The sequence below is a fragment of the Physeter macrocephalus genome, chromosome 4 (assembly GCF_002837175.3).
Source record: "Physeter macrocephalus isolate SW-GA chromosome 4, ASM283717v5, whole genome shotgun sequence".
In the NCBI taxonomy this organism is placed as follows: Eukaryota; Metazoa; Chordata; class Mammalia; order Artiodactyla; family Physeteridae; genus Physeter; species Physeter macrocephalus.
The window spans coordinates 146,984,206-147,011,770 of NC_041217.1; the positions used below are offsets into that span (position 1 = coordinate 146,984,206).

Below are 27,565 nucleotides of genomic sequence, written 5' to 3' on the forward strand. Positions count from 1 at the left end.
AGAGTCTGTCATACAGAGTGAAGTAAGTCAGAAAGAGAAAAACAAATACCATATGCTAACACATATATATGGAATCCAAAAAAAAAAAAATGGTCATGAAGAACCTCGGGGCAAATCGGGAATAAAGATGCAGACCTACTAGAGAATGGACCTGAGGATACGGGGAGGGGGGAAGGGTAAGCTGGGACAAAGTGAGAGAGTGGCATGGACATATATACACTACCAAACATAAAATAGCTAGTTACTGGCAAGCAGCCAGCCGCATAGCACAGGGAGATCAGCTCGGTGCTTTGTGACCACCTAGAAGGGTGGGATAGGGAGGGAAGGAGGGAGGGAGACCCAAGAGGGAAGAGATACGGGGACATATGTATATGTGTAACTGATTCACTTTGTTATAAAGCAGAAACTAACACACTATTGTAAAGCAATTATACTCCAATAAAGATGTTAAAGATATATATATATATATATTTATATATATATATATTTTAAAAAGATCACTTTGGCTATTCGGAAGACCTGTTGCAGTTTCTTTTACGTTGGAATTGTGCACTTCTCATATATTCCCAACTAAATTGAAGGTTTTAAAGACTAGTGTACAGATTAATTTTTATACCTCAATGCCTGGATCATTACAGCACTGAATTAATATTTATAGAATGAACAAACGTTTGTCGTATTGACCACCTTGATTTAAGCTCCAGGTGGGCAAATAATATATCCTATACTTCTTCTGTAAACTGAAAGTGGCAAAGAAAAACAAGTACACTCCTTATCCTTAAATATTTGTTAATAACAGCCATTTATTGAATGCTTCCTCCACGCCAGAGTCTAAGCACTTTTTATACACATCCCCACTAGAATGTATGCTCCTTGAGAGCATAAACTGTTTTATTTTCTGGTATATTTGCAACATGCGAACAGTGCCTGTCACACAGTAGATGCTCAATGAATATCTGTTGAGTATATTCCAATGAACTCTCCTAACAACTCTATGAGGTGGTATTATTATCCTAATTTTAAAGTGAAAAAAACTAAAGCTTATACAGGTAAGTAATATAACAGATGGAAAGTATATGAGTTAGAATCTATATGTTGGTCTCTCTTCAAAGTCTTGTTCTTCACTACAAAGCTATACTTTGGCCTCTAGACTCATATTGCTGTGATCTACCACCTGGTTTCAGCCCCTGAATGTAAGCTGGATGGTGTGTCTGAAAATAGCCAAATCCTTTCTTGGTTTATTCTACCACACAGAATATAGGGTAAGTCAGAATAATGCATTTTCCACACAGTGAGAATAACAAGAGTTCTCACCAGTAGTGATTCTCAAATGTTAATCACTTGGGGTTTGTTGTTAAAAATGCAGATTACAGAGTCTCACTTCTGATTCTAGTTTTCACTAGCTCTACAGAGATGGAACTGAGATAAAAAAAGATAAACTAGGTATAAACCAAGGACTGGGCCTCTGAGTACCTTGCTGATGAGGAAAGAATAGCAATGGTGCTATGAAAGCAAGGGGCAGAGATGGTTTGAATACCAATTCTTACCCTTGGGTGGTTCAACTAGAAAAAGAAAAATCAGGAGCAGGACCCAGTCTCCCAGGGGAGCTGGCCTTAGTCAACAGATTGGAGGTGTGGAGTGACACCACCTCTAAGGATTTGAAGGGGTATGGAGCAAACTGGTGAATCTTTTGGGCACAGCTGGTGGTAGTAGCAGCAACTGTGGAAGAAATCAGGCACAGTTTATTAATACCTAGTGTGCACACGATGGAAAACTTCTGGGATAGTGCAATTACTGCTGGAATACCAGGAGGGGATTTTGAAAATGAGAGCTCAAAATTATAATAACGGCAAGCAGTGATTAGGCCCCTACTATGTGCCAGGCATGGCATTAGGTACCTTACATTAGGCTAGGATAAGGCAAAGCCTAGAGAGTTATTAACAGTAAAATTTCACCTAAAACTTCAAAGGGGTTTGTTTATCTGATAGCAAAGAAAGGAAGGTAAACTGTGTAAATGTTTTCTGGTCTATAAGGAACCCAGGAGACAAGAAACTGAGCTGCCAAGATGGGTGCTTGCAGAAAAAAAAGAGAGTAAGTCAGTATTTGAGACGTCCAGGTAACAGTCTATATGGAGCTGGTGTGGCTGTTGAAGAAATCAAAGTCATGGGAGTTCCCTGGCGGTCCAGTGGTGAAGACTTGGGCTCTCACTGCCGAGGGCCTGTGTTGGATCCCTGGTCTGGGAACTAAGATCCTGCAAGCCTTGAGGCACGGCCGGAAAAAACCCAAAAGGCCCAAGAAGGATTTTCTAAGACATTTCCGTTTATTCAATATTTATTGAGAGCCTCCTATGTGCCAGGGGCCTGTGCCAAACACTAGATAGACAGTGTTAAATAAGCAGCATATAGCCCTGTCCTTGTGGAGCTGATAGACTAGTTGGGGAAAGGGATGTCAAGCAAATAATCACCCAGGTACATATCTGTATGTAAAGAAAGGTCAAATAAGTTTTCCCCGAGAAAGTGACATTTAAGTGAATAATTGAGGAATGAATAAGATTTAGCCTGGCAGAGAGTGGAGGAAATACTGTGTGTATTTTTTGCTCAAAAAAGCATGAAGCCATAAATCATTGTGGTAATTAAGTACATCTATAACAAGGGGAAGAGGATAGGAAGAGTATTCCAAGGAAGGGAATATCATGTGAAAATGAAGGCAAAAGCCAGATCATGCAAGGTTTTGTAGGCCGTATGAAATTTGGATTTTACCCTAAGTGCAACAGGAGGCCATTGAAGGATTTTAAACAAGAAGTGATATGACAAAATCTGTAGTTATAGAAAAGTTACTTTGGATGGCTGCGTGGAGAATGGAATAGATGGGAGTAACAATGGATATGGAAAGATCAGTTAGAAGGCTATAGTAGCAATTTAGGTGGGAGATTATAGTGGTTTTATTTAGGGTGATGACAGTATCAACAGAGAGAAGTGGAAAATGATGAAAGATACTTAAGAGGTAAAACTAACAGGTCTTGCACTGGAATGCATGTGGATTATGAGAAAAAAAGTGTTCTATCATGATCCAGTGGCTAGATGGTGGTGCTATTTATTGTGCATATTTGAGGAAGAAGATAAATTCATGTTTGGATATGTTGATTTGGGGATGTCTTTGATATAGAATAGTCAGTTGGATATAGGAGAAGTAAATCTGCGAGTCATAATACATAGATGACATTAGGTAAAGGAGGTAGCTGAGATTGCCTGCAGAGATCATATAGAATAAGAGGAGAAAATTTAAGATTAATTTTTAAGATTTAGCAACATTAAAGGTCAGATAGCAGAGAAGGGTACAGCATTTAGGAATGAACGAATAAGAGCAAAGATAATTTTAACTAGATAAACCAGGCCTGGAGTTCACAACCAGCTTCTCTAACTCTCTCACTAACTCCCAGGCAAAATCTTTAAAGAAAAAAAGATCCTTTGGTTAAAAACAAAAGATAAAAATATCCCTATATGTGTTCACTGGTTAGAACATTTTAGTCTTTTTATAAAAAGAGATGAGTATGAAACGAATTACCCTCAATAGTGGTAAAGTGGACTTGGTCAATATAAATGATACTTTGACATTTTCGTATGAAAATTTCCACAGGATTATAAGACAGACGGTAACAAGTGAAGATAAAATAAAAGGATGTTTTTATAAATAATTATTAAACAAACTATCATGTGGGTTGAGGCTCCAATTTAGCATTCAGACTGTAACAGTGAGACCTGTCCTGAGGGAACTGATAAGTCTGTGGAATCAATTTTTCTTTCATTCTTAAACATTCTTTTTTAAATTATAAAAATAATACATGCTTATAGTAGAAAATATACTAAAGAATAAAGAAAATAAAAATCCACTCATAGTGCCTCCAGCCATAAGTTCCCTTGTTAATATCATGGTGTATTTTCTTCCCGTCTTTTTGTTCTGTACATACACATATGTGTATACACATATGCATGCATACACACACACAGCTTTTTAAATTAAATTTAAAAATTTTAATTGAAATATGAATTATGAAAAGTGCACAAATCTTAATTGTAAAGCTTGATGAATTATCACATAGTGATTATAATAACTATCACTGAAGTCAAGAAAATAGAATACTACCAGCAGCCTAGAAGCCCCTTTGCAAAAACCATCTCCCTTCCTCTTCTCCCAAATTAACCACTAACCTGACTTCTAACACTAGGGACTTGTTTTTGAACTTTACATAAATGGAATCATACAACATTTATTCTTTTGTGTCTGGCTTATTTCACTCAACATCATGTTTGTAAGATTCACTCATATTATTATGTTTAGCAAAACAACTTATTTTCATTGATATATAGTATTCCATTACAAGAACGTATTAATTTATTAAGCCATTCTACTACTGATGGACATTTGGATTGTTTCTATTTCAGGCTCTCACAAATTATGCTACTCATTTCCATTGGGTAGACATCTAGGAGAAGAATTTCTGGGTCATAGGGTACACATAGGTTCAACTTGAGTTAGATGATACCCAACAGTTTCCCAAAGTGACTGTAACAATTTACACTCCTACCTGCAATATATTATTTCCAGTTGCTCAATATCCTCACCAATACTTGATACTGATAGTTTAAAAAATTTAGCCATTCTGGTGGCTATGTAGTGGAATCTCACTGTGGTTTTAATTAGCATTTCCCTGATTACTAATTAGTTAAAATGCCTTTTAATATGTTTATTAGCCACTTGGATATCCTTTTTGCCAAGTGCCTAATGTCTCTGTCCATTTTACTATTTGTAGGGGTTCTTAAGGTATTTAGGATACAAGCCCTTTGTCAGCTGTATGTATTGTAAATATCTTCTTCCACTATTTGCATGCCTTTTTTTTTTTTTTTTTTTGTGGTACGCAGGCCTCCCTCTGTTGTGGCCTCTCCCGTTGCGGAGCGCAGGCTCCGGACGCGCAGGCTCAGCGGCCATGGCTCACGGGCCCAGCCGCTCCGCGGCATGTGGGATCCTCCCGGACCGGGGCGCGAACCCGGTTTCCCTGCATCGGCAGGTGGACGCGCAACCACTGCGCCACCAGGGAAGCCCCTGCATGCCTTTTTAGTCTCTTAATGGTGCCTTTTGATAAACGGAAGTTTAAAAATTTTAATGTAGTCCAATTTATCAATCTTCTACCTAAATTTTTTTTACCTCAAGAACATGAAAATATTTTTTCATATTATCTCCTATATGCTTTATTGTTTTACTTTTCACGTTTATGTCTGCAATTCATTGGCAATTAATTTTTCTGTATGGCATGAGGTAGGAATCAAGTTTTTTTTTCCCAGAATGAATTTACAATTGATCCAGCCTTATTTATTCAAAAGATTCTTCTTTTCCCATTGCTGGGCATTTAGTGGAATCCTTTCACTTTGGAAACTCACACGTTTTTGTTCTAGAAAACATTCTTTAATTATTTTATTGATGAATTCCTTACCTCTGTTTTCTATTTCTGGAATCCCTATTTTTCAAACATCGGAATTCCAGGACTCATTCTCTTAATTTTTAACAGCCTTTTTTCTTCCTATTTTTCATCTCTTCATCTTCTTTTTAAAAAAAAATCTCTTTGTCTTTCTGCTCTACTCTATAGGAACTTTCCTTACCTTTATTTTCCATCACTTAGTTTTATAATTTTTTTGCCATTGTATTTGTAATATCCATTAGTTCTTTCTGTTAATTTCCTTTTATAGTATCCAGTTTTTATTTCATGGTTACAATATCTTCTTCTAGTCCTATGATGATATTAATAATAATTTTTCAAGGTTTTCTTCTCTCTGCATAGTCTCTATTTTCCCCAAATTGCTGTTCTATGTTTGTTAGTTCTGGTCTGTATCTTCCACAATATTCAACATTGTTGACCATTTACTTCTTAAAACTCAATTTTATACTTAAAACTCAATTTTATAGTTACTTGCTAGCTTCTCCTCATTTCTCATTCTACTTTGCTAATTCCTACACTGGCCCCTGTTTCATCACCTGTATATGCATGGCTGTATTCATTCAACAAATCCTTATAATTTTCCAGGTACCATGCTTGGTGATGGAGACTCAGAAATTTGTAAGACATGGTTCCTGACCTAACTCCTCAAGTTATCATAATTTTCTCTTGGTATCCAAACTCTCTGTATGGATAAACAGCAACTGAAGCACTGGCCTGGATGCTATATGCCAGAGAATCTCAGGGTATGGAGTTACCAGGGAAAATCACAAACAGAGCATGGAGCAGTGCTAGATGAAGAGTTGGAAAGATAGTCCAAATTGAATCACCAATCCAAAGGGGACAAGGCAAAGTCTAGCTAAAACCACTTACAGGGACTAATAAAAGTTTTCAGGGACATGAGGAGCAGAGCAATACCTGGATCCATTTCTGGGATTAAAAGCAGGTAGCTAGGGCTTCCCTGGTGGCACAGTGGTTAAGAATCCGCCTGCCAATGCAGGGGACACGGGTTCGAGCCCTGGTCTGGGAAGATCCCACATGCCGTGGAGCAACTAAGCCCGTGTGCCACAACTACTGAGACTGCACTCTAGAGCCCATGAGCCACAACTAGTGAGCCCATGTGCCACAACTACTGAAGCCCACGCGCCTAGAGCCCGTGCTCTACAACAAGAGAAGCCACCGCAATGAGAAGCCCACGCACCACAACAAAGAGTAGCTCCCACTCACCACAACTAGAGAAAGCCCACATGCAGCAACGAAGACCCAACGCAGCCAAAATTAAATAAATTAAAAAAAAAAAAGCAGGTAGCTAGTTTTAGAAATTTTATTCCTGCTTTTTAAAGTCTGTTTTGGTGAAGAGTAGCGCTTGAGAGAGAGGAGATGGAAGATGTTCTAGGTGTTTATAGATTTATCAGGGAACAGAAACAGGACTTCAAAGATCATCTCTATGCTAATAACTCCAAAATTCTGACTTTTGTCCTCAGTTCCAGATCCAATATCCAATTTTGTATCAGAAATCTTCACCTAAGTGTTCTACAAGCACCTCAAACTTAAACTGAATTCGTCTTCCTCCTAAATTTATCCCTCCCCTTACGTTCCCTAAGTGAATGCCAACATTAAACTGAATTCCTCTTCCTCCTAAATTTATTCCTCCCCTTACGTTCCCTAAGTGAATGGCAAAATTATTGTCAAATCCAGCCACCGTAGCTGGACATTCTGGAACTGAGTTTTTTTCTCATCTTCCTCTTCTTCACTCCCCACCCATCCTACACACCTGGATGTTGAATCCAGTCCATGTTGCCTCTAAGATATCTCCACTCCTCCCCCTCACCATTTTCAGTATCATTGCTTATATCAGCACTGGTTATTAGAAATATATTAAGGGGCTTCCCTGGTGGCGCAGTGGTTGAGAGTGCCCGGGTCCGGGAAGATCCCACATGCCGCGGAGCAGCTGGGCCCGTGAGCCATGGCCGCTGATCCTGAGCGTCCGGAGCCTGTGCTCCGCAACGGGAGAGGCCACAACAGTGAGAGGCCCGCGTACCGCAAAAAAACAAAAAAAAAGCAATACATTAAGAAAGACCTTCTGGAATACTAGGGAACCTGAGGTAGAAAGCTAATGTTAGTCTGGAGTAAACACAGGTACAGGGCTTCCCTGGTGGCGCAGTGGTTGAGAGTCCGCCTGCCGATTCAGGGGACGCAGGTTCGTGCCCCGGGCTGGGAAGATCCCACATGCCACGGAGCGGCTGGGCCCGTGAGCCATCGCCGCTGAGCCTGCACGTCCGGAGCCTGTGCTCCGCAACGGGAGAGGCCACAACGGTGAGAGGCCCGCGTACCGCAAAAAACAAAACAAAACAAAACAAACCCCACACAGGTACAGAAGTAGTAGTTCCTGGGGAAGGTTGAGAATAACATCTCAAGTTCACTGTGGCAACTTAGACTAATTTTAGACATATAATAAGATGCTGAGATGGGAGGTATAACGAGGAATAAAGATTGCTTCAGCACAGTGGTAAAGGGGAAAGAGGGTTGCTTTGGTGACAGTGGTGATTAACAAGGCAGGTGCAATACAGGTACTCAACCAAGGTGGTTAGTTCAAGAAAAGGCAAGAGAGCTTGGATATAGACAAAAATTCTGAGAAAGAGCTAGTGGGAATGATGCACAAAAGTAGGCCATAGCCCAGCTGTGGTGTTACAGACCTGGAGCTGAACTCAGGTCCCTAAGAACTCTAGACTTAAGGAGACTAGAGAAATAGAACAGCCTCCCTATGTGGGATAAGAATATATATATATGTAAAGTTACTCTTTAACAGTATCTCTCAAATAGAGCTCAGTTACCATGTAAACACTACAACTTTGAGGATAAAACAACAGAAGATTATTTTGGCTAGTTAGCAAGAGTTCCTGGAAGCCTGTCTGACTATCCTTATTTCTGAGGAGTGGTGAGGCTGTGTGTAGGACTTGATTAGCTCTATTGGGCAACTGGGAAAAGCAGGCCCTTTGGCACATACTATAGTATTATACAGGCCATTCATCTGGCCTCACTGCCTTGTTCACACTAATACCAAAGTTTCTTCTAAAAATAGAGAGGTAGTATAGAGAAGCATTAAAAACCTGAGTTCTGAAATCAGGTGAGCCTAGGTTATAAATAATTTCCTTATTTATAAAATGGAAATGGTTATAATACCTACCTCACAGGGTAGTTTTGAAAACTAAATGAATTAACATATATAAACATGTATAAAGTCTCTTGCATGATGCCTGGAACATAGTAGGACCTAACCAACAAAATGAAAAATTAGCTCATATAGCTCCTCTTCTCAAAATTCTTCAACGGTTTCCTGTGATTAAATATCTACAACCTGGCTTCATAATAAAGGCAAGCATTTATTTCAGACTTAGCTGTCTTTTCTACTAGATTATAAGCTATTTGAAGGCAGGAACCATGTCTGTTTTATGCTCTCAACAATCAGCGCTACCACTTGCACAGTGTAGGTACTCAACATATACTTGTTGAATGAGTAAGTGAACATAATATCTTTCTCCATCCATAAACCCTCCCATTATATAGCTCATAAACACAATGCTAGCAGATGCTCTTTGGAATAACCCTGATGCTATGCAGGTTCCTGAAATGTTAAGGAATTCTCATATCCATTTCAGTTCACTGAATGGCACTAATTATTTTATGCTTTCTCTCACTCCTGAATATCCCAGGCTCCCGGGGCAGGGATTGTATGGACAAATGAAGTCCATAAACTAGATCAATATGTAACTCTAACATTCTCTGTCCTTTTTTGCCAAACCTTTATGAGGTGGATAATTGGATTGCTTTAAGAAACAGAGTTAATAAATAGTTTGGATAGAATGAACTGATTAAGGTTGAGTGATTACAATGGCAAATGTATCCCAATCTCTAAACATGCAATAAAGCAACAAAATATATTTTTAGCAACAAAAATGTTGTACAATTACCGTTTACTTGGTTGATTTCGGAGTTGGAGGATAGAATCTCATCTGCCAGCTTCTGTGCAGTAGGAAGAACTTCAGTGTGGTGTGCCGTGATTAAATACTGAATAAACTTTTGTAGCTGGTCCCTATTCATCTGGAAAAGGGTTTCTGAGATAGGAAGACGCAGTTTGACTTGGTCTGGTTTACGGATCCTGTAGAGTGAGAGCGCTACCACATGGGCACAGTAGAATATGTCTTTGTTCCCACAGCCACATGCCACTGAAGTGATTTTGCATCGATCAAAACTGATGGCAACTTTATAAGTCACTGCTGGTTCAGAAGTAGTGGCCGGCTCAGTTACTGTGCCACTGAGATGGAAGCCTAAGGAAACAAAAAAGACATGTTTAAAGATTCTGTAGTAAGAAACCTGAAGGTTTTCATTTTGCATTTAAATTCATCAATTCAGAAACTATTTGCTGAGTACCTATCTCCTACATACACAATAGGCTCTGTCAAAGGTCAATGAAACCCAGGTATTGCTTTTTTAAAAAAAAATATCTATGTATCTATGTACCTATATATGTATCTATGTATCTATCTATCTATCTGTTTTGGCTGCGCTGGGTCTTAGTTGAGGCATGCGGGCTCTTAGTTGCGGCTTGCACGCTTCTTAGTGGCGGCTTGCAGGCTTCTTAGTTGCAGCATGTGGACTCTTAGTGGTGGCAGGCACGTGGGATCTAGTTCCCCGACTGGGGATCGGACCCGGGCCCCCTGCTTTGGAAGCACAGAGTCTTACCCACTGGACCACCAGGTAAGTCCCCCCAGGTATTGCTCTTAAGAAACACACAATCTAGAAAAAGAGTCCTTACCCTGGAGTCCATGAACCTCCAGAACTAATAAGAAAACTTTTGTTTGTACATAAGTACATTCTTCTGGGGGGACATTTCATACCTTTTATCATAGTCTCAAAAAGATTATTCAAGAACCTTGAATAAGTTAAGAACCTCGGTAGTAGATTTTGAGTTCTTTGTGGCCAAAGACAAGTCTACAAATAACGTCAGTACAATCTAGAGTAAGGTGAGCGTTATAAACGAGAGAAACCAAAAGAATGCCACGAGGAAGGACAAGGAGGATAAGGAGAACATTTCTTCCTCAAAACAAACACTTCCAAAATGGTAACCACATGGAATACCTAAAAGGCAAGAAGCCTCATAAGATGTAGAAAGCAGAGAGCTTGGTGCAGTGAGACTATGCAGTGTTAACCTCCACTCACTAGCACACAGCACCAATAATTTTGAAATGTAGAGAGAATACATTTTTAAGTTACAACTAAATTGAAAAATGTTAAATTCAATAGCAAATTCATTCTATAATAACTGTTTATTCTTTAAATATGATTCTTCTTTGACAAAATATGTATTCAAACAATCATTCAGTCATTCAACAAAAGTTTAATAAGACTTTAAGTAACAAACTTTTTTTTAAGTATCCCTGTTAGCTTAGGGATGCTAACACGAAAAGGAGAGGAATATCAAATATTCGTGAAGCACCCATTATGTAGCAGAACTGTGTTGAGTGCATTTAATAATTTGTCATAACAACCTTATGAAGTTGGTATTATTTTCCTTATTTTAAAGGTATGTAAACTGGGGCTCAGAGGTTAAGGAATTTGTCCAAGGGCCCTCAGCTGGAAAGTGATAGACCTAGGATTTGGAACCAGGTCTGATCCAAAGTTTATTTTCTTTTATTTATACTACACTATCTCTGAAAATGCCATGACAAAGTCCTTATCCTCAAAAACCACAGACAAATATATGATTACAATATAATATACCAAACGGTATAGTAGAGACAGGAACAAAGGTGAAGCTAATTTCATAGATTTTCTTGTTTTACTGTACTCCACACTATGAATAGGAAAGCAATTTAAAATAATCTTATATTTGTTGGAGAAATATTTGCCAAATAATAAAAGGTGCATATGTTAGTTTCAGATCTACCATCGTGACCTGGCGGAATTAAAAAATGAGGAGAAAAAACATTCCAAAGTTCAAGTTTCAGATAATTATGGCTAATTAAAGTAAGAATAAGTCCTAAATTTATAAGCATACCCATAAAATCTAGCAAAATTTACATTACTAAAGGCACATTTAGGTCCAATCCAAAGAAGGGTGCACATTACTGAAAAAAGATTAATTTCCAGAGTAAGAAAAATATCACAATTAATTTGCTAACTTCATAGCTTTTGGGTATATTTTTAAAACTTCACAGAGGCTTTTTCTCAGTTAAACTTAGTTGCAGATTTAAAAATATTGTCATTTGTTCAAAGCAAAGTAGAAAAGTTATATTCAAATGTGATTAAGTACGGCTAAAGACTGCCTTCACTTTAGAACTAAGGAAGAGAACCTTCTGCAGAGTAGAGAAGTAACTCTTCTCCAGATTTCTCTCTCCTGGACATAGCCAGTAGAATAACACAACAGAGAGCACATTACACTACGAATTAGGCAGCCACGATCTTCTATTTACTATGTAGTTTTGGGCGACTCACTTTACAACTTTGAGCCTAAGCTTCCTCCTTAATACAGTGGGGATAATAATACTTAATCTGACTAACTTTTTTTTTTTTTTTTTTTGCAGTACGCGGGCCTCTCCCTGTTGTGGCCTCTCCCGTTGCGGAGCACAGGCTCCGGACGCGCAGGCTCAGCGGCCATGGCTCACGGGCCTAGCCGCTCCATGGCATGTGGGATCTTCGCGGACCGGGGCACGAACCCATGTCCCCTGCATCGGCAGGCGGACTCTCAACCACTGCGCCACCAGGGAAGCCCCTGCCTAGCTCTTAAAAGTGCTTTGTCAAACTGTAAATGTCCTACAGATTTATTATTCATGCTTTTATGCAGTTTTTGTTAATGGGTCTTCATGTCAAGGAAATGAGACAACTTCCGCAGTGGCCAAGTTTCACAGTGGTTGAAAATCAGGTGCTAAGAAAGTACATTTTTTATTTCCCTCAGGCCCTCAGGAGTATTTAGTATATTCTTGAGAAATGACTTAAGTCCTGATGAAAAGAGACACCATAGAAGAACTACTTAATTTTTAAATTTTTATTTATTTTTAATTAATTAATTTGTGGCTGTGTTGGGTCTTCTGTTGCTGTGCGTGGGCTTTCTCTCGTTACAGCGAGCCGGGGGCTATTCTTCGTTGTGGTGCGTGGGCTTCTCATTGCAGTGGCTTCTCTTGTTGTGGAGCACGGGCTCTAGGAGCACGGGCTTCAGTAGCTGTGGCACGTGGGCTCAGTAGTTGTGGCTCTTGGGCTCTAGAGTGCAGGTTCAGTAGTCGTGGCGCATGGGCTTCGTTTAGTTGCTCCGTGGCATGTGGGATCTTCGCAAACCAGGGCTAGAATCCGCGTCCCCTGCACTGGCTGGTGGATTCCTAAACACTGCTCCGCTAGGGAAGTCCCCAGAAGGACTATTTTAAAATTTCAAATAAGATAATGATGCCAATGTGGGAAAACCTTAGGTTCCAAGCCTCTGAATCTAAAAGTTGAGTATAAACATTTCTACTTGTTTGGGGGCACTTGGCCTGTAGCACAGTCTCTGAACCCAATTCTCTCATTCCCTTCCTACATGAAAATGAATAAGAATATTGGTTAGAGTTGGGACAGAAACTATGGGTATCTTATTAAGATGTAAGCCGCATGAGGGCAGGGCTTTCTCTGTATACTGTTCATTACTGTGAAAAAACAAAATCACTATGGCTGCACTATGAAAAACAGATTGGGGCTTCGCTGGTGGCGCAGTGGTTGAGAATCTGCCTGCCAGTGCAGGGGACACGGGTTCGAGCCCTGGTCTGGGAAGATCCCACATGCCGCGGAGCAACTGGGCCCGTGAGCCACAACTACCGAGCCTGCGCATCTGGAGCCTGTCCTCCGCAACAAGAGAGGCTGCGACAGTGAGAGGCCCGTGCACCGCGATGAAGAGTGGCCCCCGCTTGCCACAACTAGAGAAAGCCCTCGCACAGAAACGAAGACCCAACACAGCCAAAAATAAATAAATAAATTTATGAAAAAAAAAACAAAACAGATTGGACCTCGGCCTCCATATTTTTAAGATGAGAGGCTGGCCTAGAAGACCTTCAAGGTTCTATCTAGCACTATCATATATTATGATTTCATAGTAACTATCACTAAATGTTATTATCTTTTCTAGAACCAGAGTACTTTTGGGATTTAAAGAGTATATAATAATAGCTAACCTTTATGAGTGCCTCCTATGTGTTTGGCTCTGTTCTAAGTACTTTACATGCATTAACTCATTAAATTTTCATGAAATTTTTATGAATTTGATAGTAGGTATAATGGTAAGCTTTATGTGTCAATTTGACTGGGCTATACAACCCAGTTATTCAAATACTAATTAATCTGGGTGTTGCTGTGGAGGTGTTTTGTAGATGTGATTAACATCTACAATCAGCTAACTTTAAAGCAAATTATACTTAATAATGTGGGTGGGTCTTGTTCAATCAGCTGAAAGGCCTTATAGGCAAAACTGGGGTTTCTCTGTGAAAGAAGAAATTTTGCCTTAAGACTGTAGCATCAGATCCTGACCAAGAATTTCCAGCTTGATGGCCTGAAAACATATACTATATATGTATATACAGTAACCCTGACTGGTTACTATTATTATTCCCATTTTATGTATGAGGAAACAAGCACAGAGAGGTTAAGTAACTTGCTCAAGGTCATTCTGCTAGTAAGTGGCAGAGCCAAGATTCACAGCCAGGCAGTCTGGCTCAAAAGCCCATACTCTTAACTATTACATTATACTGCCTCTGTATTAATACTGTGTTGTATGGCAATCAATACCACCTTTATATAAACTGTAAAACAACTATAAAACTAGAAACATTATTAGAAAATAACTTCTATGTTTACTGAAATTCTCCAATTTCAGTTTTTATAGCATTGGTAATGCTTTGAACTTCTGGGTTAATCTGGAATTAGAGACAAAATGTTGAATATCAATTTAGATTCCATCTGTCTCCACAGCAGGTCAATGTTAAAACAACTGAGAAACTTTCTGCAAAATACTTTTGAAAAGCTATGTAGACATGGCTCCCTAGAGGCTTTGATTAAGGTCCATGATGCTTTTGGGAACATGCTCATTTGAGTTGGGTAAATCTTTGGGCTCCATCAGCTGTATTAACACTGGTATAGCTCATGCTCCAGGTCTAAGCCCATTTGAAAGGCAGAAGGTTCTGGGTGGCTCCGTAGTTTCCTTGCTGGGAGTTCCTTTTTCCCTTATTATAATCTAGTAACACTTTTTTTTCAAGATTAATTACTCCTGAGAATAAAGCTACATACAGGTTCAATGTAGTATTTCTTTCCCATTGCAAACCTAACTGCCATCAATAATCTGCTGATTTAAGCAAAGATGTAGAAGCCTAATTTTTAAAAATTTCTATTGAATCAGCATGTATTTATTGAATACCCACTGTGTGCTCTTTTTACCTTTTAACTCTTTTATCTGGACATTTTCAAACAAAGAAGTAGAGAGAACGCTGTATAATGAGTCCTCTACATCCATCACTCATCTTCAACAATTATCAATACAAAGACAAACTTGTTTAACCTTTACCCTCTCCCAGCTCCTTCCCTGTCCTCCTCAATTAAGTATATTGAAGTAAACCCCATAAATATCTTTTCATCAGTAAATGCCTCGGTATACATTTCTTTTCTTTTTTTTGGCGGTACGCGGGCCTCTCACTGCTGTGGCCTTTCCCGCCGCGGAGCACAGGCTCTGGACGCGCAGGCTCAGCTGCCATGGCTCACGGGCCCAGCCGCTCCGCGACATGTGGGATCCTCCCGGACCGGGGCACGAACCCGCGTCCCCTGCATTGGCAGGCGGACTCTCAACCACTGCGCCACCAGGGAAGCCCTCGGTATACATTTCTAAAAGACAAGAACTTAATTTGTGTGTGTGTGTGCGCCACCCCGTGCAGCATGTGGGATCTTAGTTCCCCAACCAGGGATCAAAAACCTGCTCCCCCTGCATTGAAAGCACAGAGTCTTAACCCCTGGACTGCCAGGGAAGTCCCACAAGAACTGAAAATTAATAATTCCTTAATAGCAAATATCCAGTATTCAGATTTCCACAACTGACTTCAAAAACAAAACAGAGCAAAAAACATGAAAGGTTTGTTCAAATCAGAATACAAACAAGGTCCAGGTATCATTTGGTTGATAATGTCTCTTAAGCTACAAGTTCCTTCTCCTTCCTCTTCCATTATTTACTGAAAAATAATAGTTAGCTCTAGAGAGACTTGACCAGATTCAGGGTTTTAGTAAAATTACTTCACAGGTTGTGTTGCATACTTTCTAATACATCACATCAGGAGACACATCATGCCTGATGATCTTTCTTCCTGTGCTGTTAGAATTCAGCACTGGGTTCAGATGTTGTTAGCCTGCTCCATCCATTATAAAGTTCCTTGTCAACTTTTCACCTAATAGTTTTAGTAGTCATTGATGATCATTGCCTTGATCTATTGATATTATTTCACTTGGGTGGCTTTACTTTAAAAAAGAAATTTGGCTCTCTCACATTCTCTGACTCTTTAACACCCTAAACTGTAAAATGAGGAAAAAAACATAAAATGGCTAGCTCAGTGCCTGGAACATGGTGGGCTTTTAACAAAAAAAAAGTGACAGAAACAACCACAAAAATTGCTTAGAACTCATGGGAAAAACAACTACTTTATAGACAAAGTTTTCCTGAATATCAGCTTTGTGATGATCCTTCATTCACATTTTCTTAAAATGTAAAAAGAAAACACATATATTGTGAAATCATCCTGCTTATCAAAATGCCCAAGAGACTTTAAAACAGTCTCTTTTTATCAGTTCTAAGTCTTGAAATGATTAAGATAATGGATGGACTGGTGGGAGACGGAGTAGGCAGGCACATAGGGAAGCACCATGTGCTTCCTTCACTAGTGGCTCCCGTAGGGCGTAAAGGTCAAATGCCCATATTTCCTTCCTCCTTACAGCATGTCTTTTGGTGCAAAGCAGTCAGGGATGGTGGGTCTAGTAGAGACCTGGCTTTTTGAAGAAACAGTCAGTCAATCAGGCAGCTGCTCCCCTTGTGGCCCTATCAACTTCAAACACAGGGGGAAAAAAACCCTCAAGTGCTTTAACACTGAGTGAGCCCTGAATGCACCATATACTTTCAAGGAGTTCCTGTTTAGTTTTGCAAGCACTGCATCCCTCCAACCCACCCCCAAATCACAAAGCTAGCTTTGCCCTGAGAAAAAGATTTGAAAAAATTTCAACTTCCTGTTCTGTGGCTGAGGCACCTTTCCTACCTGGCCTCTACACTGTTTAGAAATTTTAGAATAAAATTGTACTGCAGCCCCTTCTCCACTACATATCACAATGGCTCTGATGTCTCAGCTTCTAGGAAAATAATGACCTTCTATAAATGCCTGCTATGAGGTAAGCCCCTACCAGAATGTTATCCTATAAGTGTGCCATGTTTTCCTTGCCTTCAACATGCTCCAAGTACCATTTAGGAGTGGGAAAAGATTCAAAAAGTGTGCAGAAATGGCCTCATAGGCCCCTAATAACTGAGTTCTTTGCAGGCAGTCTTTGCTAGAGCTTGTCATGCTTAAATGTGCAACAAGAGCTCTGAGAACTTCAAGATTAGCAAGAAATTGTTAAAAATCCAGGAGTGGGGACGTCCCTGGTGGTGCAGTGGTTAAGAATCCGCCTGCCAGTGCAGGGAACATGGGTTTGATCCCTGGTCCGGGAAGATCCCACGTGCTGCCACAACTAAGCCTGTGCGCCACAACTACTGAGCCCGAGTGCTGCAACTAGTGAAGCCTGTACACCTAGAGCCCGTGTTCTTCAACAAGAGAAGCCACCACTATAAGAAGCTCACGCACCGCAATGAAGAGTAGCCCCCACTTGCTGCAACTAGAGAAAGCACGCGTACAGCAACAAAGACCCAACACAGTCCCCCCGCCAAAAAAATCCAGGAATGCTCATGGCTTAAGAGTCCTTATTCTCCTGCCTTTTAAACTAAATGGTGGCACAAGAGGAAATGGAAAAGACTGAAATTGTTTACTTAACATTTCTTTTCCAGCATCAGTGCTGGGGAATCCAGGGCATGGGCTGGACCCAACCTTGGACTCCAGAAAGTACCAAGGACCAGTTTTATACTTGAGGAAAATATAAATAAAATGTCTCTTTCCCAAATAAGGAAATCCTATGTTCTTCATGGCTTTGCTCAAATATCACCTCCATATGAAACTCTATCTGGTGCCCCAGTTGCTAAACTGAATCATGTTTTTTTGTTTTTTACATTGGAGTATAGTTGATTAACAATGTTGTGATAGTTTCAGGTGTACAGGAAAGTGATAAACTGAATCATATTAAATGAAGAAACTTTAACATTTGTGCCTATGGAGCTTACAGTTTAGTTCACAAGAGAGCATTTTACCCAGAATCAACTAATAAAGGACCGAAGAGATAATAATTTCACAGATGAAGAACAGGCTCAGAGATGTTATGCAACTTGCAGCTTGTAATGATTTACACGATTACAGTCATGATAACAGAAATTAAAATGACCATAAATTCACATTCTGAAACATTTTAGGCTTTAAAGACTAGGAAAAATAAACTTGTGAAGAGTTTCCTTCAAATTAATATACTTCCTGAATACAGTCAAATCGCTTCTTTTGATTTAAAAAGAACCAAAATAAATAACTTTTAATCACTAACAGTTTTTGAGCACTTACCATGTGTTTTTTTTTACAAACATTGCATCATTTAATCCTCACCACAATGTTATGTGTTTAGTACTATTATCCCCATTTTTTGTAAAGAAAGTGAAGCTTAGAGAAATTATTCAATTTGCCTAAGTTTACACAGCCTGTAAGTGGCAGAGCTTGGATTTGAACCCAGGCATTCTGGCTTCAGAGTCTAAGCTCCTAACAACCACATTTTATTTCTATTATAGTGTTTCCCAAACACCAACTTCATTTTCCTGGCTTAGGAAAATCAGAGTGATGTTTGGTTCTGCTCCTTAAACTTTTTTTTGTAAAAATTAGGACATTGCTAAATCATACTAATTCAATTTTCATCCTTTGTTTACATACAGTCAGCTACTATGATACTAAGTTACCAAACTGATAGAAAAATGGAATCCTAACAGGGACAAATGGCAGAGACTATACAAAATGTATTCAATCTGGTAACCCAAAAGTTACAGCACATGTCTTCCCCTTAGAGACTACAAGAAATTTGAAGAGCCAAAACACATAAAGATGTTAATTTCTCTCTTTTTAAAAAGTATCTTAAGGTTAATTCATTCATTAAACTAATAACTATTTAAGATCTACTATGTAAGGTCCCAAGAATACATCTGTGAAAAGACCAAATGATCCCTGACTTTATGGCATTTATAGTGTAGCTGGGGAGACAGATATTAAACAACTAAGTCCACAGAAAATTATTTAATTTTAATTGTGAAGAAGTACAGAATGATAGAATAGTATATAATATGGAAGACCTGACCTGGTTTAGCATTTTGAGCAGAATTTTATAGAATAAATCAGAATTAACTAGGTGAAAGGATGGGGAATGCAGAGTAGTGGTAAAGAGGACTCCAGGTAGAAAAAAATAAGTACATATGCAGAGCGGAAAAGAAGGCTATGCAGAGGTGCTAAAGCCAAGAGGAACATGGAATGTTCAAAGAACAGAAAGAAGACCAGCAACTGGAAAGTCAACAAGGAGGGGGGTAAAGGGGCATACAATGAGGCTGGAGAAGCAGGCAGGAGCCATGGCTCTGGGATGCATCCTAGCTCCTGCCTCTGCTCCATATCCAAAAGGGTCACTAAATCCTGTGGATTCTGCCTCCTAAGTATCTCTCCATTCTAGTGCCTCTCCTTTAACTCCGCTAACACTGCCTCAGACCAAGATCATAATAATCTCCTGCTTGGATTAACTAATCTTCCTGCCTGCGAGTCTTATTCCCTCTACCCACCTTCCATAACATCAGCAGAATGATCTTCCTAAAACAAAAGCATGTCATTCCTACTAAACTGTGACCTATTCATTTCACAGTCTTGGTGTCTAACACAGAGTCTGGCATAGAAAAAAATTTATAAAAATGTTTGCTTAAAATCTTTCAAATGGTTCCTCACTGATTATAGGGTAAAGTTCAAACTTATGATGTGGCCTCTTTTTATCTCTTCAGACTTGCTGCCTGCCACTTCTCAAAGCACTAAACACACTAAACTACTTGCAGATTCTTGACTATGCAGTGTTTTCTTAGCCTCTATGTCCCCATACCAGGTGTGACCTTCTCACCTCCTTATCCTTAATTCTCAACTCAAATGATACCTACATTGGGGAATCTTCCCTGATCTCCCTGGAGAATTAAATGCTTCTTCTTGAGCTCTCAATTTTTATCAGTCATATCTCTCTTACAGCACTTGACATCAGTGTAATTAATAGTTTTTACATTTGCCTTTTCCCTTTAGATTGTGAACTTCTTGAAAGCAGAGGTTATGTCTTTTTCACCGCTATATTTTCATTTCAGGCACATTTTAAGGGTTTCATAAGTATTTGTTCATGGATGAATGAATAAATGAACACTAAACTGAATCTTTAATTTATATATCCACATTCATGATTCACAGAGAATTAAGCATGTTTATAAAATTCTTGATTTTATGATTAAAAAAATCAGCCAATAATTAAACAATTTTGCTGGGATGGTGAGCAAAGTAACAAGCTAATAATAGTGAAAGCATGATTATTTTCCATAATTCATATTTATGCCTCAAATGGACAGCTGTTATGCTTCTGCCAATTTGCAAACCCTTCTTTAAAATTTAAAATATGAGCAATTTATTAGTTAACAATTACTGGATATTTACTATGTGCCAGAGAGTGTTCTAAGTATTGATACTTTCCATGTATTAACTAATTAAACCCTCACAACAGCTCTACAAGATAGGTTTATTTATTAGTCACCTTTTTCAGATGAGGAAACTGAGGCTCAGAGAGGTAAAGGAACTTGTCTACGAGCACACATTCTGTAAAAGGTTGAGTGAGTTGGGATTTGTACCAGGCACAGCCTGCACTCTTAACTACTACAATATATGGAATATGACTATGCAGTTTAAATTATGTATACAAAATTTTATAAAAGTAATTAGCAAGCACAGTTCTACAAAGATGCACTAATGACAAGTCAGTAAACTCTGATGTTTGCCTGGTTTCCTGGGCAATTGTTCAAGGCAACTGAAACTGACAAGTGCTCTGTGATGCTCTCACAGTTGTAATGAAGATAGGTTTACGAATTTATCTGTACAAGACAATGTCTCAGCACAGTGAGTGAATCATCTGAAAGTTCTAAAGGAAAGCACTTCTCAATACAGCCCTCTGACACCATTCAAAGTCTTTTGTGTTTCCAAGTGCAAGAAAGCCTCTAGTAAAGCTTGGGCAATTAAAACCACTTTGCTCATTGCTCTTGTGATTCACCAGACCCTTGAGCAGGTGCTAATGCATGAAAATGAATGTAGTTTCAGCCAATGGCAGGGAAAAGGAGAGCTGTGGTTTACAAAAAGAATAATTTTTCTTATAGTCAGTTTAAGTGTATACACACACACAGATATACAAACTAGGTAACACTCCTTTGAATGAGAATGTTTTCCTCTTGAATACATTTGGTTTTGATGAAACTATATAGTATAAGTTAGACTTTCTCACTTAATTCTTGTCTCCTGGAAGGCCAAAGCAGTATACTAGCAGCCACTCTTTTTCCCTTCTGTCACCTAGCAAAATGGTAGTCACACAAAGGCTTAAAACAGTGCAAGTGACATCCTCAAAATAACTAATTTCCCTTCTAGAAAACCTTACTCAAAAGCTGGGTGACTACTGCCTAAACAAGAGCACTGGAATGGCTCTGTGGACTCACACTATTATATACAGAGCTGAAGAATCAGGGTGCTTGAGTTCTAATTCCAATACCCCTCAATTCCTCTTTGCCTCAGTTTCTTAATTATGCAAATAGACATTGTAATACTTATATGCCTACCAGATTCATGTGAAAGTAATTTGTAAAGAACACATTTCCCAGAGAAATGTGTTTGCTATCATTCAATAGTGATCCCAACTGGCCAAAGCCAGCACCTATATAAGTTCACAAGAAGCAGATGGCACCCACAGACTGGGTGAGGGTGCAAGAGATTGCAAAGTGAGGAGCAGTATTGTTATTCGGGAATACAAATGATGCTGCCCTATTACCCTGAGAGCTATTTGGTTTGTTTGTATTAGAGAGGTCACCCTAAGCTTCTCAGAGCAGCTGAGTAAGCTGGAGGGCCCTTCTTGTGGCCATCTGCTCCCCTCTCAGACTCCTCTGGCAAATCAAGAGGTTTTCCTTGTATTAACCTCTGCAGAGCAGCCACAGGCCCTTCTCAGCATCAGCTTCAGCAGGCAATGGTCTCCGCTCTCCATCTGTCCGAGCAACACAGTTAAAGAACAATGAGGCTTCCCAAGCCTAGTTATTCACTTAGAGATACCCCTGCATTACCTAGTTTTCCAGTACTCTTTTACGTGGATCTCTATTAAGGGGATTAGGTGTATATTTTAAAAGATTAAATTATTTTTCTTTTGTTATTTTAGAAACATTTTATTTAGAAAAAATAAAATGGGAATGATTTGTCTGGAAGATTCATTTACAAATCTAATACGCATAAAACATAATCACTTTAAAAATGATAAATTCAGGATAAATTCATTCCCCCTACCCCAACCACTCTGTGGAGCAGAAGACTTATAGAACAAGTTGTCTTGTATATTGATGGACAATGAATCTACTCAGAACTGCAGATCAGATGCGCTCCTCAGTTCACAGATTGGGAAAAAATACTACAACCTTTAAGCAGTTATCCGCAGAAACAATGTGTACATATACAAGGTACACATGTTGCCAAAAGGGATGTTATAGGCTAATAATTACCACCTGGGTTATTGATTTGAACAGAGAAATGGGCAACATACAATTGTAAAATGATTTCAGAAATTACCTTACTCCATTTAGTAGTCCACATCAATGGGGGAAAATAAAAATGAAACAATAAATTGTTTTTCAAAAGGAAAAGGAGGGATTTCCCTGCTGCTCCAGTGGTTAAGACTCCACACCCCAATGCAGGGGACCCGGATTTGATTCCTGGTCAGGGAACTGGATCCTGCATGGCGCAACGAAGATCCCGCGTGCCGCAACGAAGATCCCGCGTGCCGCAAATGGAGACCGGGCACAGCCAAATAATAAATAAATAAATATATTTTTTTAAAAAAACAAAACACAAAAGGAAAAGGATACCCATAGGTGTTTTTGATCAAACACAATATTGAGTGATGAACTGTTTACTTTTGAGTCTTCAAAAGAGTATTCAGATTTATATTAAAGCATTAAAAATTACCCAGATATCCTTTTCCAAGAGGAAAAACTTCTGGCTACTTCTTTGAGACTGTATACACTGAGTCAAGTCATCAGAATATACTCAAATTATACTAAAATGAGGTAATATATAGCACTTAGAATAGTGTCTGGCATACCATAAATACTCAAAAAATGTTACTATTATGTTAGTATTTCGACTATAACTGCAGTTAACTCCTTTATTCCAATATCTAAAGACCCCCTCATTTTGAGCCGAGCCTTAACCTCCAATGACTTAAAGAAAATGCCTATGCATAAATATCATTTGAACTGTAATCAAATTCTTACAGCAATCAAAAGACAAATTTTCAGGCGATCTTAATCCTCATTTTTATTAAACTCCATGACATTTTATTTCCAACATGGTCTTTTTAATATGGAGATGAATGCATAACCCACATAACATTCTTTATTTAAAGGTTTCATGTGCTAGTAAGAACACCATTCCTAACATTTACGGCATTTTGGTCAAGGCCTCATATTACCCTCTAGCTTTATTCTTTTCTTCCATCTTGCGACTTGACCTGCGTGGGGCAGCAAGAATGTCAAAACAAATTCAATTAGGACAATGCTTTTCATTTTGTTTAGAAAACTGGAGAAAAGCATTTTTCCACATTCTACAGTAACCTGATTCCATACAAACACCAATCAAATAGAAGACATTCTCATTAGGTCTTCACTCAGGGTTCTAAATGCATTCACATCATCCACTATAACCAAGGAGAAGTTCTCCATTAGAAAAATCTCTAGTGTCAGCAACTCTTCTGAATCAAAATTACATTCTTACTGTACAATCCCATCAATTGGCCAGCATTTCCTTGCACCCACTGTTCTTTAATTTTTTAATTTTTTTTTTTTTTTTTTTTTTTTGTGGTATGCGGGCCTCCCTCTGTTGTGGCCTCTCCCGTTGCGGAGCACAGGCTCCGGACGCGCAGGCTCAGCGGCCATGGCTCACGGGCCCAGCCGCTCCGCGGCATGTGGGATCCTCCCAGACCGGGGCGCGAAGCCGGTTCCCCTGCATCGGCAGGCGGACGCGCAACCACTGCGCCACCAGGGAAGCCCCTATTTTTTAATTTTTAAAAATTTATTTATTATACTTATTTTTGGCTGTGTTGGGTCTTCGTTGCTGCACGCGGGCTTTCTCTAGTTGTGGTGAACAGGGGCTACTCTTCGTTGCGGTGCGCGGGCTTCTCATTGCAGTGGCTTCTCTTGTTGCGGAGCACAGGCTCTAGGCACCCGGGCTTCAGTAGCTGTGGCACACAGGCTCAGTAGTTGTGGCTTGCGGGCTCTAGAGTGCAGGCTCAGTAGTTGTGGTGCACAGGCTTAGTTGCTCTGCGGCCTGTGGGATCTTCCCGGACCAGGGCTCCAACCCATGTCTCCTGCATTGGCAGGCGGATTCTTAACCAATGCGCCACCAGGGAAGTCCCGTGCCCACTGTTCTTATATGACTTTTAACTCCTTTGCTGCTCCAACCCCAAAGGCAGAGAACAAAACTGCTAACCAGAATGTTCCTCCTCATGTATACTTCTTTAGAAAGATTCCCTGAATCACCTTTGGAATATCTAAATTGTGAATTGTGCATTTATGGGTTCTTATGCTCTGTGTGATGTAATTTATTTTTCTCTTCTTTAAACTGAGTTTAAATTTGTTTATAAAAGTCATGATCTGAGCTAAAGTCCAATGTATTCTGGCTTAGTCTCAGAATTATAGCACATTAGAACTCAGAAGGTATAGACATCAAGGAAAAGAAAAGCTTCCTCTGTGAGTCAGCAAACTTGCTTACTGAGAAGCCTGTAGGAGAAACAAAAAATCTAGATGAAATTTTCTCCCATATAACCCAGGTCTATATTCAAGAGTTCCTCTGTGGTTCATGTCGGGACTCTCAAAACCAAGAATACAGTGAAGAAGAGGGCTGTAGAATGTTTTTGTAGGCATGGAAGTGCAGAGTCCTGGAAGATGAATAGAAATACTCTTACCTGAGAGGTAGCTAAAAGATAAAAATCTAGACGGTCCACAAAGACTAAGAGCCAAAGAAGTTTCTTTGGCTCAAAGGTCTAAGACCGCACAGTGGAATCCCAGTCTACACCAAAACATTATGCCAGGTAAAATATTTGATTTTTTCTCATGCAAAACTGAAAGGAAAAAGAAAAACAATCAGGTTGTTATCTAGGGAAATAGTGCTAAAATTTAATGATCATTTGAGGCAATGAATGCTGAAAGGGATAAACCTCAGATCAGCAGGGTTATTACCATATTTGTGATGGTGGCTCCAGTGAGCTATTTTTCTTATTTTTCATACTCTGATGAAGAAAAAAATTGATTTTCAACCTCAGGATGAATATAATATTCCAACAGCAATTCTAAGTGATAGAATCACTGATTCATTGACCCATTCATCAAACTTTATTTAAGCTCTTAAATGTGCAGGTACTAGGCTGGGTACCAAGGATACTAAGATAAGAAGGTACAGTGTCTAGTGGGAGAGCAGACCAGTAAACATTTATAATTGAGAAAGTAAATGTTATGACAAAGATCACTAAGTGGTATTAAAGGAAAACAGAGCAAGAACAACTAGTCGAGGCTGAGGGGCTGGGGTTCAGGAAAGACTTCCAGGCAGTAGTCACATTTGAGTTAAATCTGGAAAGGTGAAAAGGAGGTGGACAGGTAGCTAGGATCTACATTACCTGACATGCAATATGAGAAGTGCTATAGAGTGAGATGGAAACACAGGGGTGAAACAACCAATCTAGACTGAAGAGGGGGCCAGAAAAGAGCTTCCAGAAGTGGGCAAAGGAGGCAGAATGTCATATGCAGAAGCAAACCAGCAATGTGGGATGGCCTGGCAGCAAGAAGTATAGTATGTGAGATGCAGTAATATAGTGATTGTATTAGTTTCCTATTGCTGCTGTAACAAATTACCATAAACTTGGTGGCTTAAAACAACACAAATTTATTATCTTACAGTTCTGGAAGTCAGAAGTCCAAAACAGGTCTTGCTAGGTTAAAATCAAAGTGTCTGCAGGACTTCCCTGGTGGTCCAGTGGTTAAGATTCTGTGCTTCCACTGTAGGGATCATGGGTTCGATCACTGGCTGGGGAACTAAGATCCTACATGCCACTTGGTGAGGCCAAAAAAAAGTGTCTGCAAGGCTGCATCCCTTCTGGAGGCTCTAGGGGAAAATCCATTTTCTTGCCTTTTCCAGCTTTTCCTTGGCTCGTGGCCTCTTTCTCCATCTTTAGCATTAGTAATGGCTGTACCTCCACTGTGTCAATATGACACTGTATCTCCTGCTTCCCTCTTTCACTTATAAGGACCACTGTGGTTGCACTGGGACTACCTGGATAATCCAGGATAATCTTCCCATCTCAAGGTCAGCTGATGAGTAAATCTAATCCCCCCTGTAATCTTAATTCCTCTTTACCACCGGTGACTGAGAGGTGGTCATCTTTGGAAGGCTATTATTCTGCCTAACACAATGATTAAGAGTGTACATGCCAGAGTCATACTGCCTGGGTTCATGTTCTAGCATCTTTATTAATAGTTGTGTGACCCTGAGTAAGTTACATTACTTCTCTGTACTTCAGTTTCCTTATCTGTAAAAAGGGATAATAATATTAACTAATTTATTTTGTTCTAGTAAGGTATTAAATGGGTTAATATGTGTGTGGGTAAAGGGTTAACAAAACTCCCTTTCTTCATGAGACTTTGACCTTTGATTAAAATTTTAACTATGTTCCCTGAAGACCTGAAAAAGGTAAAATGTCAACTATGTTCCTAAGCAACATTATGGTTAAAAATGACGCCTGATTGGTTAGAACTGGAAGAATTATAAATACCTAATTGTATGCCAAATCTCTAGGCTCCCTGGAGTGGTAACTCTTGTAACTTGGCACAACCTTTATGGGAACCCTGAACACGATGCCTATGGAACTGCTATAAGAGATACTGACTCCTTGGGGATATGAGCCTTTTAAGTCAGGGCACCTCCTAGACCTGTCCAATGTGGATCTCATTTCTTTATACTTGAGCATCACCTAGAGGAATGAGGGCAAAGAATAGCTCCTGAACAGCTGTACAGACAGCTCTATAAACTGCTACAAGCTCTCACTGGAGAAGAATGCCTGATGCTGTCTTGCTTGCAAGCTTTGGATCCTATCCTATATACTTCGTTTTCTTTCAAATTGTGTTAAAATACTCATAACATTGCATCTTAGCCATTTAAAAAAAATAGATCTTTATTGGAGTATAATTGCTTCACAATACTGTGTTAGTTTCTCTTGTACAACAAAGCGAATCAGCCACATGCATGCATATATCTCTATATCCCCTCCCTCTTGAGCCTCCTTCACACCCTCCCTATCCTATCACCCCTCTAGGTGGACACAAAGCACTGAACTGATCTCCCTGTGCTATGCTGCTCTTCCCACTAGCTATTTTACATTTGATAGTGTATATATGTTGATGCTACTTTCACTTCGCCCCAGCTTCTCCCCACAACCCCGTGTCCTCAAGTCTATTCTCTATGTCTACGTCTTTATTCCGGCCCTGACACTAGATTCATCAGTACCATTTTTTTTTTTTTTTTTTTTTTTTTGTGGTGCGCGGGCCTCTCACTGTTGTGG

The 27,565-nt window shown here is 39.5% G+C and overlaps 1 protein-coding gene across 2 annotated transcripts in view; it reads right to left on the reverse strand.

The window, feature by feature from the left end:
• The window catches only part of ZSWIM5 (zinc finger SWIM-type containing 5), a 287,054-nt gene that overhangs the window by 71,836 nt on the left and 187,653 nt on the right, over window positions 1-27,565 (reverse strand). For both annotated transcript variants that reach the window (XR_003679639.2, XM_024119681.3), the window contains exon 2: window positions 9,460-9,816. Coding sequence is in view for 1 of the 2 variants with exons in the window: in XM_024119681.3 (XP_023975449.1) it covers window positions 9,460-9,816 (357 nt within the window). In the remaining variant the exon portion in view is untranslated. The remainder of the gene's footprint in view (window positions 1-9,459; window positions 9,817-27,565) is intronic.